The sequence below is a fragment of the Pediculus humanus genome, genomic scaffold (genome assembly GCF_000006295.1).
Source record: "Pediculus humanus corporis 1103172107761 genomic scaffold, whole genome shotgun sequence".
Classification (NCBI taxonomy): Eukaryota; Metazoa; Arthropoda; class Insecta; order Psocodea; family Pediculidae; genus Pediculus; species Pediculus humanus.
The window spans coordinates 171,964-191,959 of NW_002987359.1; the positions used below are offsets into that span (position 1 = coordinate 171,964).

The 19,996-nt window shown below is 28.4% G+C and overlaps 3 protein-coding genes across 3 annotated transcripts in view; all 3 read left to right on the plus strand.

Moving 5' to 3' along the window:
* Phum_PHUM347080 (Nesprin-1, putative) overlaps nt 1-2,412 on the plus strand; it is a gene marked incomplete at both ends in the record, with an annotated part of 31,609 nt that extends 29,197 nt beyond the window's left edge. Inside the window, 3 exons of the mRNA XM_002427765.1 lie at nt 1,137-1,499; nt 1,627-1,737; nt 2,314-2,412. Of these exons, the coding sequence (XP_002427810.1) occupies nt 1,137-1,499; nt 1,627-1,737; nt 2,314-2,412 (573 nt within the window). The remainder of the gene's footprint in view (nt 1-1,136; nt 1,500-1,626; nt 1,738-2,313) is intronic.
* A 3,058-nt stretch (nt 2,413-5,470) lies between these two features.
* Nucleotides 5,471-13,174, plus strand: Phum_PHUM347090 (uncharacterized protein; the record flags this gene model as incomplete). The annotated part of the gene is made up of 4 exons (XM_002427766.1): nt 5,471-9,773; nt 10,026-11,740; nt 11,897-12,697; nt 12,839-13,174. The coding sequence occupies 4 exons, from the start codon at nt 5,471-5,473 to the stop codon at nt 13,172-13,174; spliced, it is 7,155 nt and encodes a 2,384-aa protein (XP_002427811.1).
* Nucleotides 13,175-13,505: 331 nt separating this feature from the next.
* The window catches only part of Phum_PHUM347100 (nesprin, putative), a gene marked incomplete at both ends in the record, with an annotated part of 33,043 nt that continues 26,552 nt past the window's right edge, over nt 13,506-19,996 (plus strand). Inside the window, 6 exons of the mRNA XM_002427767.1 lie at nt 13,506-13,534; nt 13,725-13,797; nt 14,477-14,575; nt 14,661-14,990; nt 15,118-15,303; nt 17,065-19,900. Of these exons, the coding sequence (XP_002427812.1) occupies nt 13,506-13,534; nt 13,725-13,797; nt 14,477-14,575; nt 14,661-14,990; nt 15,118-15,303; nt 17,065-19,900 (3,553 nt within the window). The remainder of the gene's footprint in view (nt 13,535-13,724; nt 13,798-14,476; nt 14,576-14,660; nt 14,991-15,117; nt 15,304-17,064; nt 19,901-19,996) is intronic.

Below are 19,996 nucleotides of genomic sequence, written 5' to 3' on the forward strand. Positions count from 1 at the left end.
GTTTTTGTTTTGAAAAAATTTTTTTAAATTGGGGCCTTTCTTACCGCCTTTTTTTTTTTTTTTTTTTTTTTTTTTTTTTTTTTTTTTTTTCTTCTTCTTCTTGTATACACACTTTAATGAAATGAAAGCATACAAAAAATAAAAACAATAGTAAACAATAAAAAAAAAAAAAAAAAAAAAAACTGGTTAAACGCACCCTATACTAATAATTCAGGTTTTCAGTAGTTTTTTTATCCCCATAACAAATGTCAACTAAAAAAATTTCGGTAAGTTGACATTGAAAAAATAGAAACATGTTGTTGTTGTTGTTGTTTGTTTGTTTGTTTGTTTGTTAGTTTATAACAAACAAAAGTTTTACGGAGTGTTTGTTTACATTTAAAATAACGCCACGTGCGTGTTGTTTTTATTTTATTTTTTTATAAAACGCAATACATTCACTGATTGATTCTTCAAGGAATGTATGTTGATATCTTCTTTGATTGATTGTTCTTTATTAATTTTTTTTTTTAACAGTGATGTGTAACACTTTGGTTGTTTTTTTTTTTACAGGGTTCCTAATAATTTTTCTGTTACGATTTGATGAATTGTTATTTTTGTAATTGTTGTTTTGACGAATTATTTTACTTAGTTAGTTTCTACTTGGTGTCTGTTTGTCATACATATCGAACTTCCAGGTCATTATTGAGTAGTTAGCGTTGTGTAAATCGATTTATGAGGTTTCTAATTGTTTTTTACGTATGAGTCATGCAAAACTTTTTCGGTTTTCCTTCTGATCGACAGTATTGTTTTTAATAATTTCGAAAAGAATTCACTTCATAGTTTTGACTATGCCATGATGAGTGATTTAAAATAAGTTTGGCCTTTGGGAAGTATTATTATTATCATCGTAGTTTTCTACCTCAATCCACCGATTTTTCTTTTTTTATGTATGATTTTGGTTAATCGAGTATTTTTGTCTAATTAACTGCTTCAAAATTATGTTACGTCATTTCTACAGACGCCATTTTAATAGCTTCTTATAGATTTTCTTTAATGACACAGTGTTGTAACGGTTTTCATGACTTTTAAATAGGACTATTAAATAATTATGATTAATTAGTTTATTAATAATAATTAAAATTTATGTTTTCACATAGAATGCTCTACTCTCTGAAACTAACGAAGAATGGGAACAGTGCGAGAAAAAAATGCGAGAGGTTAGATCATGGTTGGAAAAATCTCGTTCGTCGCTGGAATCGCCAACATTTAAGAAACGTCCAATCAGAGATCAGTTAGCGGCAAGGGAAAAAATGTTGGCGGATGTAACCATTCAAAAGAATAAAATTGCAGTTTCCGTTGAGAAATTGCAGGTACACTTCCGGTCAGGTATCGGCGGAGATAAAACCGTCGTTGGAGCTGCCAAAGACATAATAAAAGAATTGGATCAAATTTTAGACGCCGTGAAAGAGCAAGTCGCTAATTTGGAAAAATGTATTTCACAATTGGATAAATATCAACAGGTATACGTTGAAAATTTTCTTTTCTTTTTTTTTTTTTTTTTTTTAATTTTTATTTTGTTGTTGTTGTTGTTGTCGGTTGGAAAAATTAAAATTTTTTTTTGTCATTTTTTTTTATTTTTTTAAATAGGAAATACATTCTTTGAGACAAGAAATTGTTTCAACGGAGCAAAAACTTAGAACTGTTTTGGATCCATCATTTTTAGCACAACATCCGGAAAAAGCGCGACTGGAAGAACAGGTAAGACAAATTTTTATCACCTCATACTACTATATATATACTTAGTTTTTTTTTTTTTGTCGTTGTCTAAAAAATTAATACTTGTTGTATTTTTATTTTTTGCAATTTTTTATTATTATTATTATTATTTTAAAAATCACGAAATACCAACTTAAAAAAAATTAAAACCCCGTCAGTTTTTCCCCTAGGATTCGATCGCGTCCAATCAAAAAAAAAAAAAAAAGAATTTTCAATAAACGGTTCGTCTTTGTTCACTTCTTCTTCTTATTATTATTATTATTTTCTTACCATTACTTTCTTTTATTTTTTACAGGTAAATTTTCTTTTTTTTTTTTTTTTTTTTTTATCTTTTTCTTCTTCTTTTATTTATCATATCGAATTATTTTCATCCTTTTTTTTTTTTTTTAATTTATTGTCCTTTGTTTTTTTGTTTTTATTTTTTTTTTTGTTACACGTACGTGGCTTCTTTTTATCCCCCTCCCCCCCCCATTCCCCCCTTAAATGTTTTATTATGTCAATTTTGTTGTCATGATTTTATCGTCGAAGAAAAATTTATATTATTTCTAATTTATTGAGGGGAAAATATTTTATTTAAAAAAAAGGCAAAAAAAAATAGAATTAAATGAAAATGAAAATGAAAATTTTATCTGGCACACGTGTTTTATGCATCATTAAAACTACAAAAAAAAAAAAAAGTTTTTAGTAATTTATTTGTTATACGAATGAGATATATATTTATTTATAGAACGTATATAATAATAAAATTCACTGATCAGTGCCAATAATTTGCCGTAGTCTCCGTTCCGACACAACAACAATAAAAAAAAATTTTTTTAAAATTTTTTTTAGTTTTTTTTTTGCGTTTTCAAACCGCGGTTCTTCTTCTTCTTTATAATATCAAAAGTAAAATTTTATTTAATTTTTATATTTTATCTTATATATATATATATTATAATTACGGGAAAAGTTTTATATTATAAATATTTATCTTTTAGTAATAGTATTAGTAGTTGTAGTAATAAAAAAAAAACTCAGAGCATTTTTTTTTTTTTTTAATTATTTTTGGTGATGGGAAACAGTGATGTGAAACATTTTTTTTTTCTCTCAAATGTTTGCTTATTTCACGAAAAGAACAAAAAAAAGAAAAAAGGGAGAGGGAGGGAGGGAGGGAGGGATGGGGAGAAAAGGAAAAGAAAAAAAAATTGCAAAAAAAAATTGTTTCTAATACACAAAACGAAATAATTATATTTAAAATTAACAAAAACAAACCAAAAAAAAAAATTAATTTTTTACTTTTCACAAAAAAAATTTCATGAAATGTGTATGGACGGTTGTGTGAGTGCGTACGTGCGTAAAAATATGCGTGCGTGCACGTCCATACATTTTTTCTTTTTTTTTTTTTTTCGTGTAATCACTAATAACACGTATTACTAACCCGGCTAAAATTTATGTATTCACAAAATATAAAATGGTGGTTTTGCTGCTGCTAATGATGATAATAATATTAATAAACATTATGTATTTAATCGAGATTGACTAATTTAAAAAAAAAAAAAATTATTTTTGTTGCTTCTATTATTTCTCTTATGCGCTTTTTCTTTTTTCTTTTCTTTCGTGTGAATTTTTTTTTTATGCTTTTTTTGATTTGATTTTTTTTTTTCTTTTTTTTTTTTTGTTCGATTTTGATTTTGAAAATTTTATTATTATTATTATTTTATTTTATTCATTTGAATAAATCAAACGTGAAACGACAAAAATAATAATAGTTTTTATTATTATTATTATTATTATTATGTATTTTTAACTTCACGATGCTCTCATTTTAAATGTTGATCATTAGTCATAAGTAAAATTTAAAAAAAAATTTTTTTTTTATTTTTAACTTTTATTTTTTTTTTTTATTTTTATAAATTCGCGTTTTTTCTTAAAAAAACAAATTATTATTATTATTATTTATTTATTTAATTTTAATGGAAAATCGAAATAATAAATTACTTATTCAAAATCAAAAATCAAAAAAAAAAAAAGGAAGAAAAAAAATTTAAAAGGAGTTGGTTTATGTCGGGAATAAGTTTTGACATGAGGAATATTTTTTTTTTTTTTCTTGTCTTTTTTTTTTTCTCCCCCCCCCCCTCTACTTTCCTAATCTTAACCTGAACCTTATGGATCCTCCTTTTCAACCTCATTGTATCAATTCCCTTTTAATTAAATATCCCCATCACAATCGTAGGCTCTTCGGGAGCAGTTGAAGGTTCTGCAATCCAAGATGACGTCCGGAACGGAAAGGGTTAAACAGCTTATATCAAGGGGAACACCTGATTCGGAATCATAAAAATAATAATAATATTATCATTAGTTATATTAATATCATTAGCTTTTATTTATTTATTTATTTTTTTAAATTTAACTTATTTTTTTCGCTTTGGATTTATTTATTTATTTATTTTCTATTTCTTTTTCTTTCTTTCTCTTTCTCTCTTTCACTCACTTACTCACTCTCTGTCGATTACAAAGAAAAAAAACAATATGATAGATATTTATAAAAATTAATTATTTATTTATTTATATATATGAGACAAAAATATAGAAATTTTTTTTTGTTGGATTTTATTAATTTTAAAAGGTCTAAGAAAAAAAAATTATTTATTTATTTATTTATTTATTATTTTCCTAAATTTAAGTTATTACCTTTTTAGAAAAAAGAAAATGAGCAAATTCGATTTATCATTTATATTTGTGGAAATATATAATATATATATATTTAATTAAAACTAATTTATGGGTATTTGGTTCTTTTTACTAATAATATATATAATAAATTAATACTAAATTATTTATTTATTATTATTAATTGGGTTTATAGAGCTTATTATACACAACAATATAAATTTGCACATTTAAATAAAAAAAAAAAATTGTTGTTGTTTAATGCGTTTAATTATATTAGAATAGTTTTTAGATATTATTATTATTATTATTAATAAATTTTTTTTTAAAAAAATTTTAGGAATTAAGAAAAAAAAAAGTTTTTTTTTTTTTTTTTTTTTTTTTTTATATATAAATTATTTTAAATTTTAATTTATGGGGTAAATGCAATCAAAAACAAAATGAGGACATCCACGCATTCTCAGACGTGAGCCAACCCTAGATTTTATATTTTTAATAATTAACTAATTACAAATTCTGGATTTAAATTTAAAAAAAAAAAATTATTTTATACATGCAACTATAAAACAAAAAAAAAGATTTTTTTTTTTTTAAAATTAATAACAGTTTGATTTTATATACGACCAAATTCTTCATCCATTTTGGTTTTTTTTTTTTTTATTTAAAAATAATTAAAATGCACTTGTGAATACATCATCTAAAAATAAATTTCGATTGTGTCAGTCAGAGTCGGGTTATAAACGTATTATTATTATTATTATTTTTTACAAACGAAAAAAGAGAAAAGTAAAAATATTTTTTTTTTTTTTTTATGATGTAATAATTATTTCGTTTCGTTAATTTTCTTTTCTCTCTCTTTCTCTCTCCTTAATTAGAATGCTCTGTGTTTTGAAAAAAAAATTTTTTTTTTTTTTTTCTCTTTTATGATGGTTATTTTGTTGTTCATTTTATGTACGTGTAGGAAATTCATAACGAAGTGAAAAATAAACGCGAAAAAGTACAAAAATTGATTCAACATTTGAGAGAAATAGATCCTTATTCAAAGGAATCCTTTGAATTTGCAATCATGCCTCGTAAAAATCAACAATCGAATAAAGAGAAAAAATCAGAACAAGTTGATTCTTGTAATAAAAATTCACAATCGATTGAATCGTCAATTGTAACTAAAATCACTTCTCACGTTGAAGAAAAACCTCAAAATGAAAAAAATGTTTGCCGAAAGGTATCTGCAGTTTTTGAAAATGTTCAATTTGGTGATAATAATTCTCTTCAGGATGTAAAAGAACAAAAAATTAACGAGTCTGGGAAAAGTGTTACGGATGAACCTGTACAAAAGAAAACAATTATTAAGAGTACACTCTTTACTGATAAACCTGATGAAAATCCGACATCGATAACATCAAAAACAAATAAATTGTCTGAAATTGTGATTGTGAAACCGGAAGAAAATTTTATTAACATGGAAAAAGAAATCAGTATGAAGCAACAACAACCGCCTGTCTTCACGAAAGATTTACAAAAATCAAATGAAATGAAAAATCTCAACGATGACGTCAAGTCGCCTGAAAATGATAAAAAAACAGGAATAAGTCAAAAGGAAAAAGAAGAGTCCAAAACAGAGAACGTTTCAAAACCTTCAAAAGAAGATCGAAAGGAAGACAAAGATAAGGGAAAAAGTAACGACGAGAAAAAAATAGAAGATAAAAATGATGGGGATTCATCTAAAACAGTTCAACCGGAAAAATCACCGGATAAAAAACAATCGAACGATAAAATAAATAAGAATAAAAATGTTCCGAAGAAAGGTGATGATGAGTCTAAGAAAACGAGTCAAAAAATTAAAGAAACCGAAATCGATAAAGTGAAACCTGAAAATTCTGAAAAAGAAAAAACTCATTCTCAAAAAGATATTTTGACGGAGAAGCTTGAGGAAAAACCCGAGGAAAAAACTGCGGAACAAAAAATTGAAAATGTCAAAACGAATTCAAAAATCGAAAAAAAAGAAAAATCAGAACCTAAATCTAAAAATAATAATATTCAAGAAGGTAATAATGATGTCAATCAGATGCGTACAAATCATCCAGACCATCAAGAAAAGGCTAAAACGAAAGGTAAAAATGCCAAAAAATCTACTTCCGAAGGAAATGACAAGTTAATACCTCCAGAAAATATTAATCCGAAAGATTCAGTTGCCGAGATAACCACGTCAGACAGCGATAAGGCAAAAGACAAATCGGTAAAAAATTTACCCAACGGTAAAAAGAATTCAGATAAAAAACAAGATAATGATAACTCGGTGAATGTTCAACAGGGTGATAAAAATAAAAAGTCTAAGAAAGAAAATTCTCAAGGATTAGCAGTGACTCAAAATATTGGAAAAGGTGATGTGAAAGTAAACAAAGACGTATCGAACAACGAATTAAACGCAACAGAAAATAAAAAACCGAGTGAACCCAATATGCCGTCGATTGAAAAGATGGAAACAACAAAAAAGAAAAAAGAAAAGAAAAATAAAATGCAAGATGATAAATCTAAATCAAATGACGTGATTGTAAATAATCTCTCACAGGTTAAACCGAAAGAGAAAATAAAAAATGATTCTTCTGACAAAGGAGATGAAAATAAAAAAGGAAATAAAAATGATTCAACTGATAAGAATAAAAAAGTGCCAGAAATTAAAACCAGTGAAAAAATTAAAAACGAACAAAATAAAATGAATAACGTCGTGAGTTCTGATAATTCTCAAAAGGCTCGATCTGATAGCAAAAACGGTGAGCCGATTAAAGAAGAACAAGGGGAAACTAAAAAATCTAGAAGGCACAAGAAAAAACAAAGAAAACACTCTGAATCAACCGTTACGGACGTTTCTACTGAAAAAACAGAAAACATTAAGGAAAGCAACAAAAAAGAAGAAGTAACTAAACAACAAAATGAGGAACCGCAAAAGAGTGAAAAAGACGCGACTCCAAAAGTTATGATCAATGACAGCGTGAACCTAATGCCTGAAAATAAAATTCCACATGAGCGAACTACGTCACGTAAAAAGGAAAAGACAAGAGTCAAAAATTCTGATATAAAATCCAGCGGTTCCTTTTTAACCGTTAATTACGGAACTGAAAAATCAAGGTCGCGTTCCCGCTCAAGGTCTACCAATATAATAAAAGTATCCGTGAGGGGTGATTTGATTCCACAAGCGGAACTTGATAAAATCGAACAGAAATCGGAAGAAAGAAAATCGAAAGCAATGAAAAAAGAAGAAGAAAAAAAGAATAAAAAGAAATTGAAAAAATTACAGTCGGAAAATGCGGTCATCGATGATGTTATAGTAGAAGATGAAAATGATAAAAAGAAAATTATTCAAGATGATAAAACGTTGGAAAAAACAAAATTAAAAAGCAAAGAAAATAAAATGGACGAAAAGAAACCGAATAGTGAAAACGATTTAAAATCAACCGAAGGAAAAGGTTCTGATAAAAATAAAAAAGAACCGGAAAAAGATGTTCCAAGTTTGACGAAAACAACGCAAGTAAAAGTTGAAACTGATCAGAAAACCGATAATAATAATGATAAAGTTATCATAAAAACGCTCGAGGAAAATGATTCTTCTAAGAAAAAGGAAACAAATCAATCGAAAATCGAAACCCCAATTCCTTCGAGTGACGCAATTTTAATAAAAACTAATGAAAAAAATAAGGGAAAAAATGTTGGCGAGACAATTGATAAAAATGAAAAGAATGATAAGGACGCACAAAAATCAAACGTAAAAACAGAAAAGTCTGACAAAGACAAAACTAAAGAGTTAAATTTGCAAAAAGAAGAAATCACAACTGCTAAATCTCCCTCTACCATGCCAAAACAAGAAAAAAATGAATTAACAAAAAAGGTTGATGATAAAGAACAGGTCAAAGGTCAAAATGTGGACATTAATAAACCTGAAAGTGGTGAAAAAGATAATTTGAGCGAAAGTAAATTTGATAAGGATAATACTCCGTCGAAAATTAAATCAGAACCGAGATTTTCTACAGGAGATGGAAAATCCGATAATGTAAGTCAAGTAGGAGAAGGAAAACAAAAGGAACAGGAAAATGAGAAAAACGAAACGAAAAAATCTAAGAAAAATAAAAAAGAAAAACAAAGTGATAATAAACCCACAGTAGATGCAACACCTGCTGAAAAAGAAAATAATAATTCGTTGGGAAAAAATGAACCGATCGAATCTGGAGAATTGGCGAAAAACGTTATCGATCCTCAAAATGTTAAACCGTCGGATAACCAAAAGGAAAAGAAAATCAACATCACAACAGAATTATTTAAAGAACATGAATCCGTTAAATCCGAACAAGAGCGTCCTGCCACTACCGAAACTAAAGATAAAATTGTTGACCTCAACAAGGATGTTGCTCCAGAAAAACTAAAAAATAAAAGTCAAAAAGATAAATCTCACGAAAGTGTTTTGGATTTTATATCAAATGAAAAAGAAAAAATAATGAAAGAAAATTTACCCGTTGCAAAAAGTAACGAAAATGTAATTACAATGAAATCAAATGAAAAAGAAACGAAAAAGAACGAACGCCATGATGTAAAATTAGAAAAGGAAAAAGAAAAAATAAATGATGAGTCGAACATGAGTAAAAATGACAAGAGCGAATTATCGAAATCAAATGAAAATGTGACAAGTACTGATAAAAAAGAAAACGTTCCTGTTTCTGTTGATAAGTCTGATGAAACAATTGGTAAAAAATCAAATTTAAAAGCATCCGATGATAAGAACAAAGTTCGAGAACATGATGCCGAAAAAACAAAAACCGCTTCGGAAAAGAAAAAAGAAGCAGAAAATATAAAAACACCAGAATTAGGTAAAATTGATAAAGTTGATACAAGTGAAAAAAAACCGTTGAAAGAAAAAGATGGTGGTGATGAAACGCCGGGAAAAAATCTCTCGGACGAAAAAGCAGAAAAAATTAATAATGTTGTGCAAGATAAGAAGGAAGAAAAGTCAGGAGAAAAATCTCATGTAGAACCTAAAAAGTTACCGTCGAAGGAAAAAGAACAAAATTTACATGAATCAATGGAGAAGAATGAAAAACTTAAAAAATCATCAAATAATAATAATAATAAAGAAGTAAAATCGTCACCGGAAGTGACTACTGTAGAACCACAAAAGAAATCGTTTAGCGAAGAAGAAAAATTATTGAAGGCAAATGAAAAGAATGAAAAACCGACGAATGTAATTCAAAATACAAAACCGGAAAAAATTCAGGAACAAAAAGAAAAAGTTTTGGAATCTCCAAAACAAGAGAGTCAATCATTTATAAAATCAGAAATAAACGAAAGAGAAAAAATGGCGGAAAATAACAATAAAGAAGAATGTAAAACTACTTCAAATGAAAAAATGTTAGATGTTAAAAACAAAGAGAAAAAAGATGAAACGAATAAAGAAAAAGAATCGACGAAAGTTGTAGAGCAAATACAAAAACCTAAAGAACAAAAAAATAATTTGAATAATAAAGAAAAATTAAAAGAACCAGAAAAAAAAACAGAACAGAAAACTAAAAAATCTGATGTCACGGTACCTGAAAAACAACCGGATAAAAAACCTGAAAAACTTCCGTCGGAAACAGTACCTGAAAAACAACCGGATAAAAAACCTGAAAAAATTCCGTCAGAAACAGTACCTGCAAAACAATCGGATAAAAAACCTGAGAAACTTCCGTCGGAAACAGTATCTGAAAAACAATCGGATAAAAAACCTGAGAAACTTCCGTCGGAAACAGTACTTGAAAAACTTCCGTTGGAAACAGTACCTGAAAAACAATCGGATAAAAAACCTGAGAAACTTCCGTCGGAAACAGTACCTGCAAAACAATCGGATAAAAAACCTTCGAGTGAGAATTTGGAAAATGCAAAAGACAAAAAAGTAAAATCACCGAAAATCGAATCGGACGATAAAGTAGTACCACCAAATTTAGTTGAAAAGTCTAACGTTCCTCCTCAAAATAATAATGATAATAAGACAATGAGTGATAAGACAATGGCGAAAGAAATGAAACCTCTTGATAAAGATTCTAAAGATTCTGAAGTGATGATTCCTGTCAAGAGCATCGAGGAAATATCAAAATCAGATAAAGTAAAGGATAAAAAACCTTCGGATGAGCCGAAAATCCCGATTTCCGATACTAAAAGTAAAAGTGACGTAAAAGAAGAAAAAGGGGATGATAAAAATGACGAGAAGAAAGATTTTTCAAAACTTCATAAAAATTCGTCTGCTGAATTTTACGAAGAATTAAAAGTTTCACCGGAAATAAAATGGACGCAAAGTGAAAAAGCATTGACTGTTCGAAATATCGTTAATAAAATTAACATAATTAAAACCGAGGAAAAGGATGGTAAACAACCACCGAAACCGGATGCTAAAGAAAGTGGAGTTATTTCTAAAAAAGTTTCAGAAAAAATTATCGATTCCACTACGTCGGAAAATAATTTAACGAAAAGTTCCGAGACTGAATTAGATCAAGTGCAGCAGCAACAGGATAAAAAAGATGAAAATTCCGGTGCGGTTGATGAAAAGCCGGTCGGTTCTGTAGAACCGATAGAAAGACGAATTTCCGTTTCGGAAATGATAAAAAAATTAGAAACGGATAAAGGAAGTGGTAACGCTCAAGGTCAAGAAAAACCAGGGGATGGTGAAATTGCCGTCGATGTTATTTTTGGTTCCGTTAAGGAAAGACATCGAGGTACGAGGAAAACAATAGATTTGAAACCTACCGACGGAGATAATTCTCAAATGAAAATTGATGATGCCGATATTGAAAATCAATTGAAATCTAATAATTTAGAATTTGATTCGGAATTATATTCAAAAATTTGGCCCGAATACGTATTATATAAAGATCATGAAAGAATATGGGAGGAACGTAAAGCGTCGTCTGCTAAAACAAAAGACCAAAAACCAGATGATGAAGGAGGAAAAGAAAAAATTGAACCGCCTTCAACTCCTCCCACAAAAACGCTACTCCCCAATAATGACACAAAAAATTTAAAACCGTCGACCGTTGAATTAAGTTTGGAAAAACCAAAAGTTCAACCGATTCCAACTATTGAGTTGTCAAGCGATGCTCCTGTTATTAAGGTCGATGAAGTCTTTTTAGAAAAAACTGAGAAGGTAGAAGAAACGACGCAGCCGCTGTTGGATGTACCAAATCGTAGACGAGGACGATCGCGTTCTCGATCAAAATCCAGAACGAAAAATGAACAAAATTCACTGTCGACATTAGCGCCAGATTCCCGAAGGAGTCGTTCTAGATCGAGGTCACGAAGTGACATTATTAAAGTTTCCGTCAGAGGTGATTTGATTCCGATGGAAGAAATAATGAAAATTGAAGAAAAAGATAGAATCAAAGCGGAAAAGAGAAAAAGAGAAAAACAACAGAAATTAGAAGAAAAAGAAAAGAAAAATATGGCGGCCGACGATGGCGTATCATCAAATCAAAAGGCTCAACCTGAAAAAAATGTTAAACAAATGCAAAATCCTGTATCGAGCAGTTTAAAAATAGATAATAAAACTCAGGAAAATTTAAAACCTGAAAATGTTGATGATAAGTTAAAATTTTCCGAAGATAAACCATCATTAGAGAAAGAGATGAAAAAATCAGAGAAAAAAACAAATGATATCACTCAACCCAAAAACTCAGAGTCTGTTAGTAAAGATACAAAGTCGATGACACCGTTGCTGTCAGTGCAGCCTCCCGAAAAAGAATCAATCAAAGATAAGGAAAATTTAAAAGAAAATGATTCTCGAGGTTCCCGTGAAAATGTTTCCGGTAAAAAATGCGATGATGAAAAATCTAAAAAAATCTCACCCGTCGAACTTGACAAGAAAAAAATTTCATCCGATAAAAATGTTGATGGTTCGAATGTTGAAACAAATGTGGCGAAGAAAGAAAATGATTCGTTGGTATCAAAAAATACCGGAAATGATTCTCCGAAAGCGGAAAAAGTCGAATTACCGGTTTCGAAAGAACCTAATAAACAAAAAGACTCCGATTGTAAGAAAAGCGAAAATGTTTTACAAGTCGTCACATCGGGCAAACAACCGACTGACGACGCCATTGATAAAAAATCAGATGATGTTCATCAAGATTTACAATCGCCTCCTCGTAAGAATCAACATTGGGTGACTGCACTGTCTTCGAATTTAATTCTTGATGAAAGTTTTTGGCCTAATAAATGGCAATACGATGATGCAGAAAATTATCACAGAGTATTACGAGAAAAGAAAAAACAATCGGTCGAAGTAGAAAAAATCAATAAAAAAGATGATGATGATAAAGATAAAGATAAAGATAAAGATAAAGACAAAGATAAAAATAAAGATATTGATAAGAGTAAAAATGATAAACAAGATTTCCTCGGTAAAAAATCTTCTTCTCCCGAGGAAAAACGCGATACGCCGAAAGATTCAAACGTTCAAAAATTTAGTCATCCCCTTCCTGGAGGTTTAGGTTCTTGGTCTTCCGAAACAACGTACCTATCGAAAAATCCACAATTAACAAACGTATCAACACGAAATGATAAATCGAATTTGCTCGATAAAAAAAAAAAAAATAAACAATTGTCAAGGGAAGAAGAGTTAAACGATTCCGTTAAATATACACGATTCAAAGAAACATCGGAAGGGAGCACTCTTGCCACCGTTGCTAAGGTTGGAGCCGTGTGCATAATTGGAGCTTCTTTGTGGATGGTTTTTGGCAAATTAAGAACCGCTTTATAAAACTGCTGCATCATTTGCATGTTGTTCCTGCTGCTTGCCTGTTAATACCGAGCTTAATAATGATTTCGAGCTTCTTTTTCTCTTTTTGTTTGTTTTTTTGTTTGTTTGTTTGTTTGTTTGTGTATACAGCAATAGATGTGTGAAAACATTCGAAAACACAGGCCCTTTCATCATCTAAAAAAAAAAAAAAAATGATAACAAATAAAAAAGAAAGAAAGAAAGAAAACAATATTATTTTTACTATATCGTTTCGATTTTAAATAATATTAATAATAATAATAATAATAATAATAATAATAATAATAATAATAAAACAACCCTTTATTTAAAAATGTTATGTTTATATTATGTTTTGCCAATGTTTTTTTTTTCTCTCTCTCTCTCTCTCTCACTCTTCTTCAGGTTGTTGACATTTTGTGTTTTTTTTTTTAAAAAATTCTATTTTTCTCTATATAAATACAATTTTTTTTTTCTTCATTTTTTTTTTTTTATTTATAATAATTATATAAAATGAAATTTAGTTTATTTTTATTATTATTATTATTCGCAGTAGAAATACAAATTCGATTCCAGTATTTAAACCCGAATTTGCTGGAATGTATACTCTAATGGAATTTTGGATTGTTCAAAGCATTTTTATTATTATTATTTTTTTTTAAAAAAAAAACAATATGTGAGGAGTGCCGTGCGATAGATAGAATCATTATTATTATTATTATTGTTAATTATTATTATTATTATTATTATTATTATTAGAAATAATTCATTTCAATGATTGAGTAATGAAATAAATTGCATATTTCATTTTTATATTGTTTTATTTTTAGTTTTTATTTTTTTTTCTTTATGCGACATTTTTTTTCGAAAAAAAATAAGAAATTTTTTTTTTATTACTAATAATAATTTTTGTTTTGTTTTATGTTTTTTTTTATGTTTTGTGTTGTGTTTTGATGGTTTTTTTTTTTTTTTTCCTAAAGAAAAAAAGAAAACTTTTTGTGGTTCTAATTTACAAAAAAAAAAAAAAAAAAAATTTTTTTTTTCTTTTACTTTTTATTAATTATAGAAATAGTTTTTTTTTTTTTTTAAATTAATATTATTATTATTATTATTAATATTATTAATTTTCCGATTTTCGTTTACTTCATACTAATGTTTTTTCTTTTTTTTTTTATTAATTCATGTTTTTGCAAAATGATTTGTTTTGTTTTTTATTTAACTTTTTGTTATTTGTCAGTTTTTATTAATATTTATATAATATTAATATTATATATATATATATATTATAATATATATTACTTATAGGGAGAATTTATTCTCGTGAAACTTGCCGTGGAAGAAATAGAAAAATTATTGAAAGAAATTCCGGCGAAAGATTTGAATACGATGGAATCCACACTCAAGGTAATAATAATAATAATAATTCATAAATAATTTTGGAAAAACTAATTAATTAATTAATGTATATCTATATTTATTTTATTTAAAGAATTCAACTTCTGAACTTAAAGAAAAGCTTAAAATTGTCAACGATATTGAAAAAAAATTAAAAGATGATAAAGAAGACACGCGGGAAGCATTAACGGAATTAAATAAAGTCAGAGTGAGAATAATTTGGCTCATAGAACAAGTGGAAATCGGCGAAAGAAGAATCAAATCAGCCAAAGGTACGAGAGACAAACAATTTTTGGAAATGGAAAAACTTCAATCGCTCCTCGACGATTTAGAAAAATGGATACAGGATGAGAGAAAAGTAATTAAAATTCGCGTTAATACGAACGACGAATCGGAAATAAATAAATTAAATGATGATTTGAAGGTGAGAAAAGTGAAAATTTTTTCCCGGACCGAAGAAGGGGATGAATTTTCATTTAAAATTTTTATAAATAAAAATGAATTGATTATTTCCCTGTTATTATTATTATTATTATTATTTTCTTTCGTAGAAATCGATGGTTGAATTGAAAAATAAATCCCAAGATTTATTACCGGTATCTAAAAAATTAGACGAATTTGATAAGGATGTTGATTTAATGTCCATTTCATCGGCGGTTAAACCCCGATTGTCATCATTACAAAAAGAATTGGAAACGTTGGAAAAATTATTAAGGGATCGCATAAATGAGGTTCAGGTTCGTTGTAAAACAAAAAAATCAAAATTTTATTTTTCACGTTGCTTTCCACGTAATTCCTTTCCCCGAGAATTCTCTCCGATGCTTTTCCTAAATAATTTTGGGTGAGCGGATCACGTGGGTTCCCACGCATTACCTATTATTATTATTATTTTTTTTTTAAAAAATTAAAAAATAGGTTTTTGATGGCGGTGGTGATGTTTTTAAATGCAATTTTTTTTTTTTTTGTATGCGTAAGTATAATAATAATAATATTTTTTTTTTCAAACTGGTGGTAGTATTATAATAATTTATTTTTCAGTATACACGTTATTGGTTATATTACATTATAAAATGGTGGTGGCTTCTCTATCATAATAATAATTATTCTTATTTATTTTTATTGTTTTTTTTTGTTTTTTTTTTTTTTTTTTTGGTGTGTGTAATGAAAATATTGGTCAATTTATTAAAGGAAACAATCATAATTAAATTTATTTTATGCATATATTTTTTTCTCCCTTAGTTTTTAATTTATTTTTTATACATAACATATATGTTAGTGCATAACTCCCGATTTAAGTTATTATTATTATTATTTATTATTGAAATTTTTTCAAGTCAGATATCATTTTTATTATTATTATTTTCAGGGTGAAATTGTATTATTATTATTATTATTTTTTTGTTAATGCTTATTATAATGCACTGCTTTTGTAATATTTATGGTTTTTAAGGGGAATAATTTTTTTTTTTTTTTTTTAATTATTTATTTATTTTTTAAAATCACTTATTCACATTTTATTTTTAATATAACGAAAATAAATAAAGAAAAAAAAATCACAGGTAAGGATATTGAATAATAATAATAATTATTATTTTTAATAATACGTTGATAAATATAAACGGGAGATAATTTTCATTTAACACATTTAATTATGGGATTCTTTTTTAAAATGTCGATTATATTTAAAAGGGGATTTTTTTTTTTTATTCCTATGCATATCAATAATTTATTTTTAAATCAATTTAGGCCCTTTTTCTACTAATTAGTTATTATTTTATAGATATAAATATTAAGTTGTCTTAACGATGCAAAATTTTCCTAATTAAACCTCAAGTTAAATTCAATATTAACAAAAGTTTCTTATTTCATTTACATTCTATGCCATTTATTAAAAATAAATAATTTAAAATATTTGTTATGAAAAATATATGCTTGCAAATACTACATCTTTATGTTAGTTTTTAATAGATTATAAAAAAAGTTAAATTGTCTAGGTTTTTGATAGGTATAACTGTCTATAAATAGTAAAATAAAAATAGGTTTTTTTTTTTTTTTTTTTTTTTTTTTTTTAGGGGTTATTTATTCTTTATTTTTTTGTATAAAAATTTAAGAATAGGTTTTTCAAAAGATTTAATAAAATAACGAATCGAATGAATAACACAATATATTTAATAATGTTGTTTGTTGCCTTTGAAAAAATGCCAACAAAAATTTTTAAACGAATAGATTCAAAATAATTTTTTTTTAAATTTTGTGCCAAAAAAAATTTTAAAAACATTTTACGCAAAAACATGCGATTTAAAAAAAAAAAAAATTTTTTTTACACAATACCTAAATTTGAAATAATAATTTATTAGTTTAATATTTATGGTAATATTTTGACTACCAGTAATAACGAATTCGTGTCAATGCACATTTTAATATCATTTTTTTTTTTTTTTTTGTTAATTTTTGTATTATTAATTTTATATTATATAAGTACTATTTTCTTTGCGTAGGACACTCTGAAATCGATGAATGATAATAAAAAAATAAAAGTGAACAAGACTGTCATCGATACACCGAGTAAGAAAATTGTTCAACCCGTATCGGCATCTGAATTATCAAAACCACCACAGGTTGTAGAAGAAAAAAAGGACAAAGTGGTAAATTTACCAGGATCAGGCGACAAAGAATGCACGGTTAGCCAAACATCTATTTCCCACAGCACTGAATTTATTGATCCTTTTAGCAATGAGCAGTCAATTTTAGTAATGCAAAGTCACAAAAATTCCCAAAAGCCAAAATGGGAGGACAACTATTTTGACAATAATCCTGACAGTGTATATTCTGCTGAACAAGTTTCCCAAAAAGTTATTGATTACTTAGAAATTGATAAACCTGACGATCCTACTATTAAGACAAGAGCGTCCCCCGTGCCAAAAGGAAATTTCAGCAGTCCAAGATATGAATATTATGAAGAAATAAAATTTAGAAATTCTGCAGAAACGACGAATACAGATAATTATTACAAAAATACAGAAGGACAATCACTGAATTATCATCCGGTTGAATTTAAAGACCATGAAAAATTAATTGACAATTACACTCTAAAACAAATTTCAAGTTCACACAATGTCAAAGAATTTAGATACGTAAGATTTCCTTCAGAAGAAAAACAGCAACAATTTCTTCAAACTTTCGAAAAAAATACTGAAGTTATGCAACCGCAAAGAAAAGTTAAAAAAATTGTAATTATAGACGGAGTTGAAACTGTTGTTGAAGACAATTTACAAAATGTAGATGAAAAATATACAACTACGCATGGAAAACCAAAAATAAATGATATTCAGAAACCTTCAGTTATATCTCCTGAAAAAGAAGAAACTAAAATATCTCCTACACATGAACTTTTACCAACAATATTTACCCCATCGTTTTCAACAACTATCAAAAATCAACAACCTGCGTCAATTCAAAAATCCAACTTGCGTCCAGAAGCAAAAGAATTCACTCCTAGCTCTTTTACAGAGGAACCCGTGTCAAAAACAAAACACATACATTCGAAACCAGATAATTATAACATAAAAACAAAATCAATGAAATACGGTTTCATACCAAGAGAAAGCATAATGGATGATTTAATAAAAACATCCGAAGAATGGCCCCAACCGGAAAAAAATAAACAACCTACAAAATTACCAAAAACATTTATAACCGAAAACATTGAAAAAAATAAAACCAAAAACAACACAAAGAAGAAAAAAACGAAAAAAAAATCAGAAGAAGAACACCACGATACGGATGAATCCTCAAACGATGAACCAGATGATAAACACAAACCAGAAGATAAACTCAAACCGAAAGACAAACACAAACCGGATGACAAGCAGAAGCCGGATGAAAAAGTCAAACCTGACGATAAACGCAAACCGGATGATAAACACAAACCAGATGATAAACACAAACCTGACGAAAAAGTCAAACCAGACAAAAAAATCAAACCCGACGACAAACACAAACCGGAAGACAAACACAAACCGGAAAATAAACACAAACCGGATGACAAGCAGAAGCCGGATGAAAAAGTCAAACCTGTCGATTCGACCAAGGATTACATTTTCGTCAAGGATAAGAAGGAGAAGCCGCCGAAATACGCTGATCTATATGAAAAAGCTAAACCGGATGACAAAGACAAACCTGACGAAAAAGTCAAACCCGATGACAAACACAAACCGGATGATAAACACAAACCTGACGAAAAACACAAGCCAGATGATAAACATAAACCTGACGAAAAAGTCAAACCCGATGATAAACACAAACCGGAAGACAAACACAAACCGGATGACAAACACAAACCCGTTGAGTCGTCTAAGGATTACATTTACGTTCCTGATAAAAAAGAGAAATCACCGAAGTTCGATAAACCTGATGATAAGAAACACAAACCGCAAAAACCGAAGAAAGGCGACAAAGATCAGCCTTTGGAAGACCTCAAACGAGAAACCTTGTCATTCATCAAACACGAACAACCGACGGATGAACGATTTACTCCGGATACCAGAGATCCAACTCGTACGGTAACAATCGAAAAGGTTACCAAAATAATAACATACGAAGAGCCGGATGAGAAATTAAAATCGTTACCAAGAAAAGATATAGAATACGTATTGAAGGAATCCTTCGAAGACGACGTTGAAAAGAAATACACGCCGAAAGACAAAAAGGATAAGAAACACAAGCCAGACGATAAACACAAACCAGAAGATAAAGTCAAACCAGAAGATAAAGTCAAACCGGAAGACAAACACAAACCAGAAGATAAAGTCAAACCAGAAGATAAACACAAACCGGACGAGAAAGTCAAACCCGAAGACAAACACAAACGGGATGACAAGCACAAGCCGGATGAAAAAGTCAAACCTGTCGATTCGACCAAGGATTACATTTTCGTCAAGGATAAGAAGGAGAAGTCGCCGAAATACGCTGAACATTATGAAAAAACCAAACCTGATGATAAACACAAACCTGACGATAAAGTCAAACCTGATGAGAAACACAAACCTGACGAAAAAGTCAAACCCGATGATAAACACAAACCGGAAGACAAACACAAACCGGATGACAAACACAAACCCGTTGAGTCGTCTAAGGATTACATTTACGTTCCTGATAAAAAAGAGAAATCACCGAAGTTCGATGAACCTGATGATAAGAAACACAAACCGCAAAAACCGAAGAAAGGCGACAAAGATCAGCCTTTGGAAGACCTCAAACGAGAAACCTTGTCATTCATCAAACACGAACAACCGACGGATGAACGATTTACTCCGGATACCAGACATCCAACTCGTACGGTAACAATCGAAAAGGTTACCAAAATAATAACATACGAAGAGCCGGATGAGAAATTAAAATCGTTACCAAGAAAAGATATAGAATACGTAT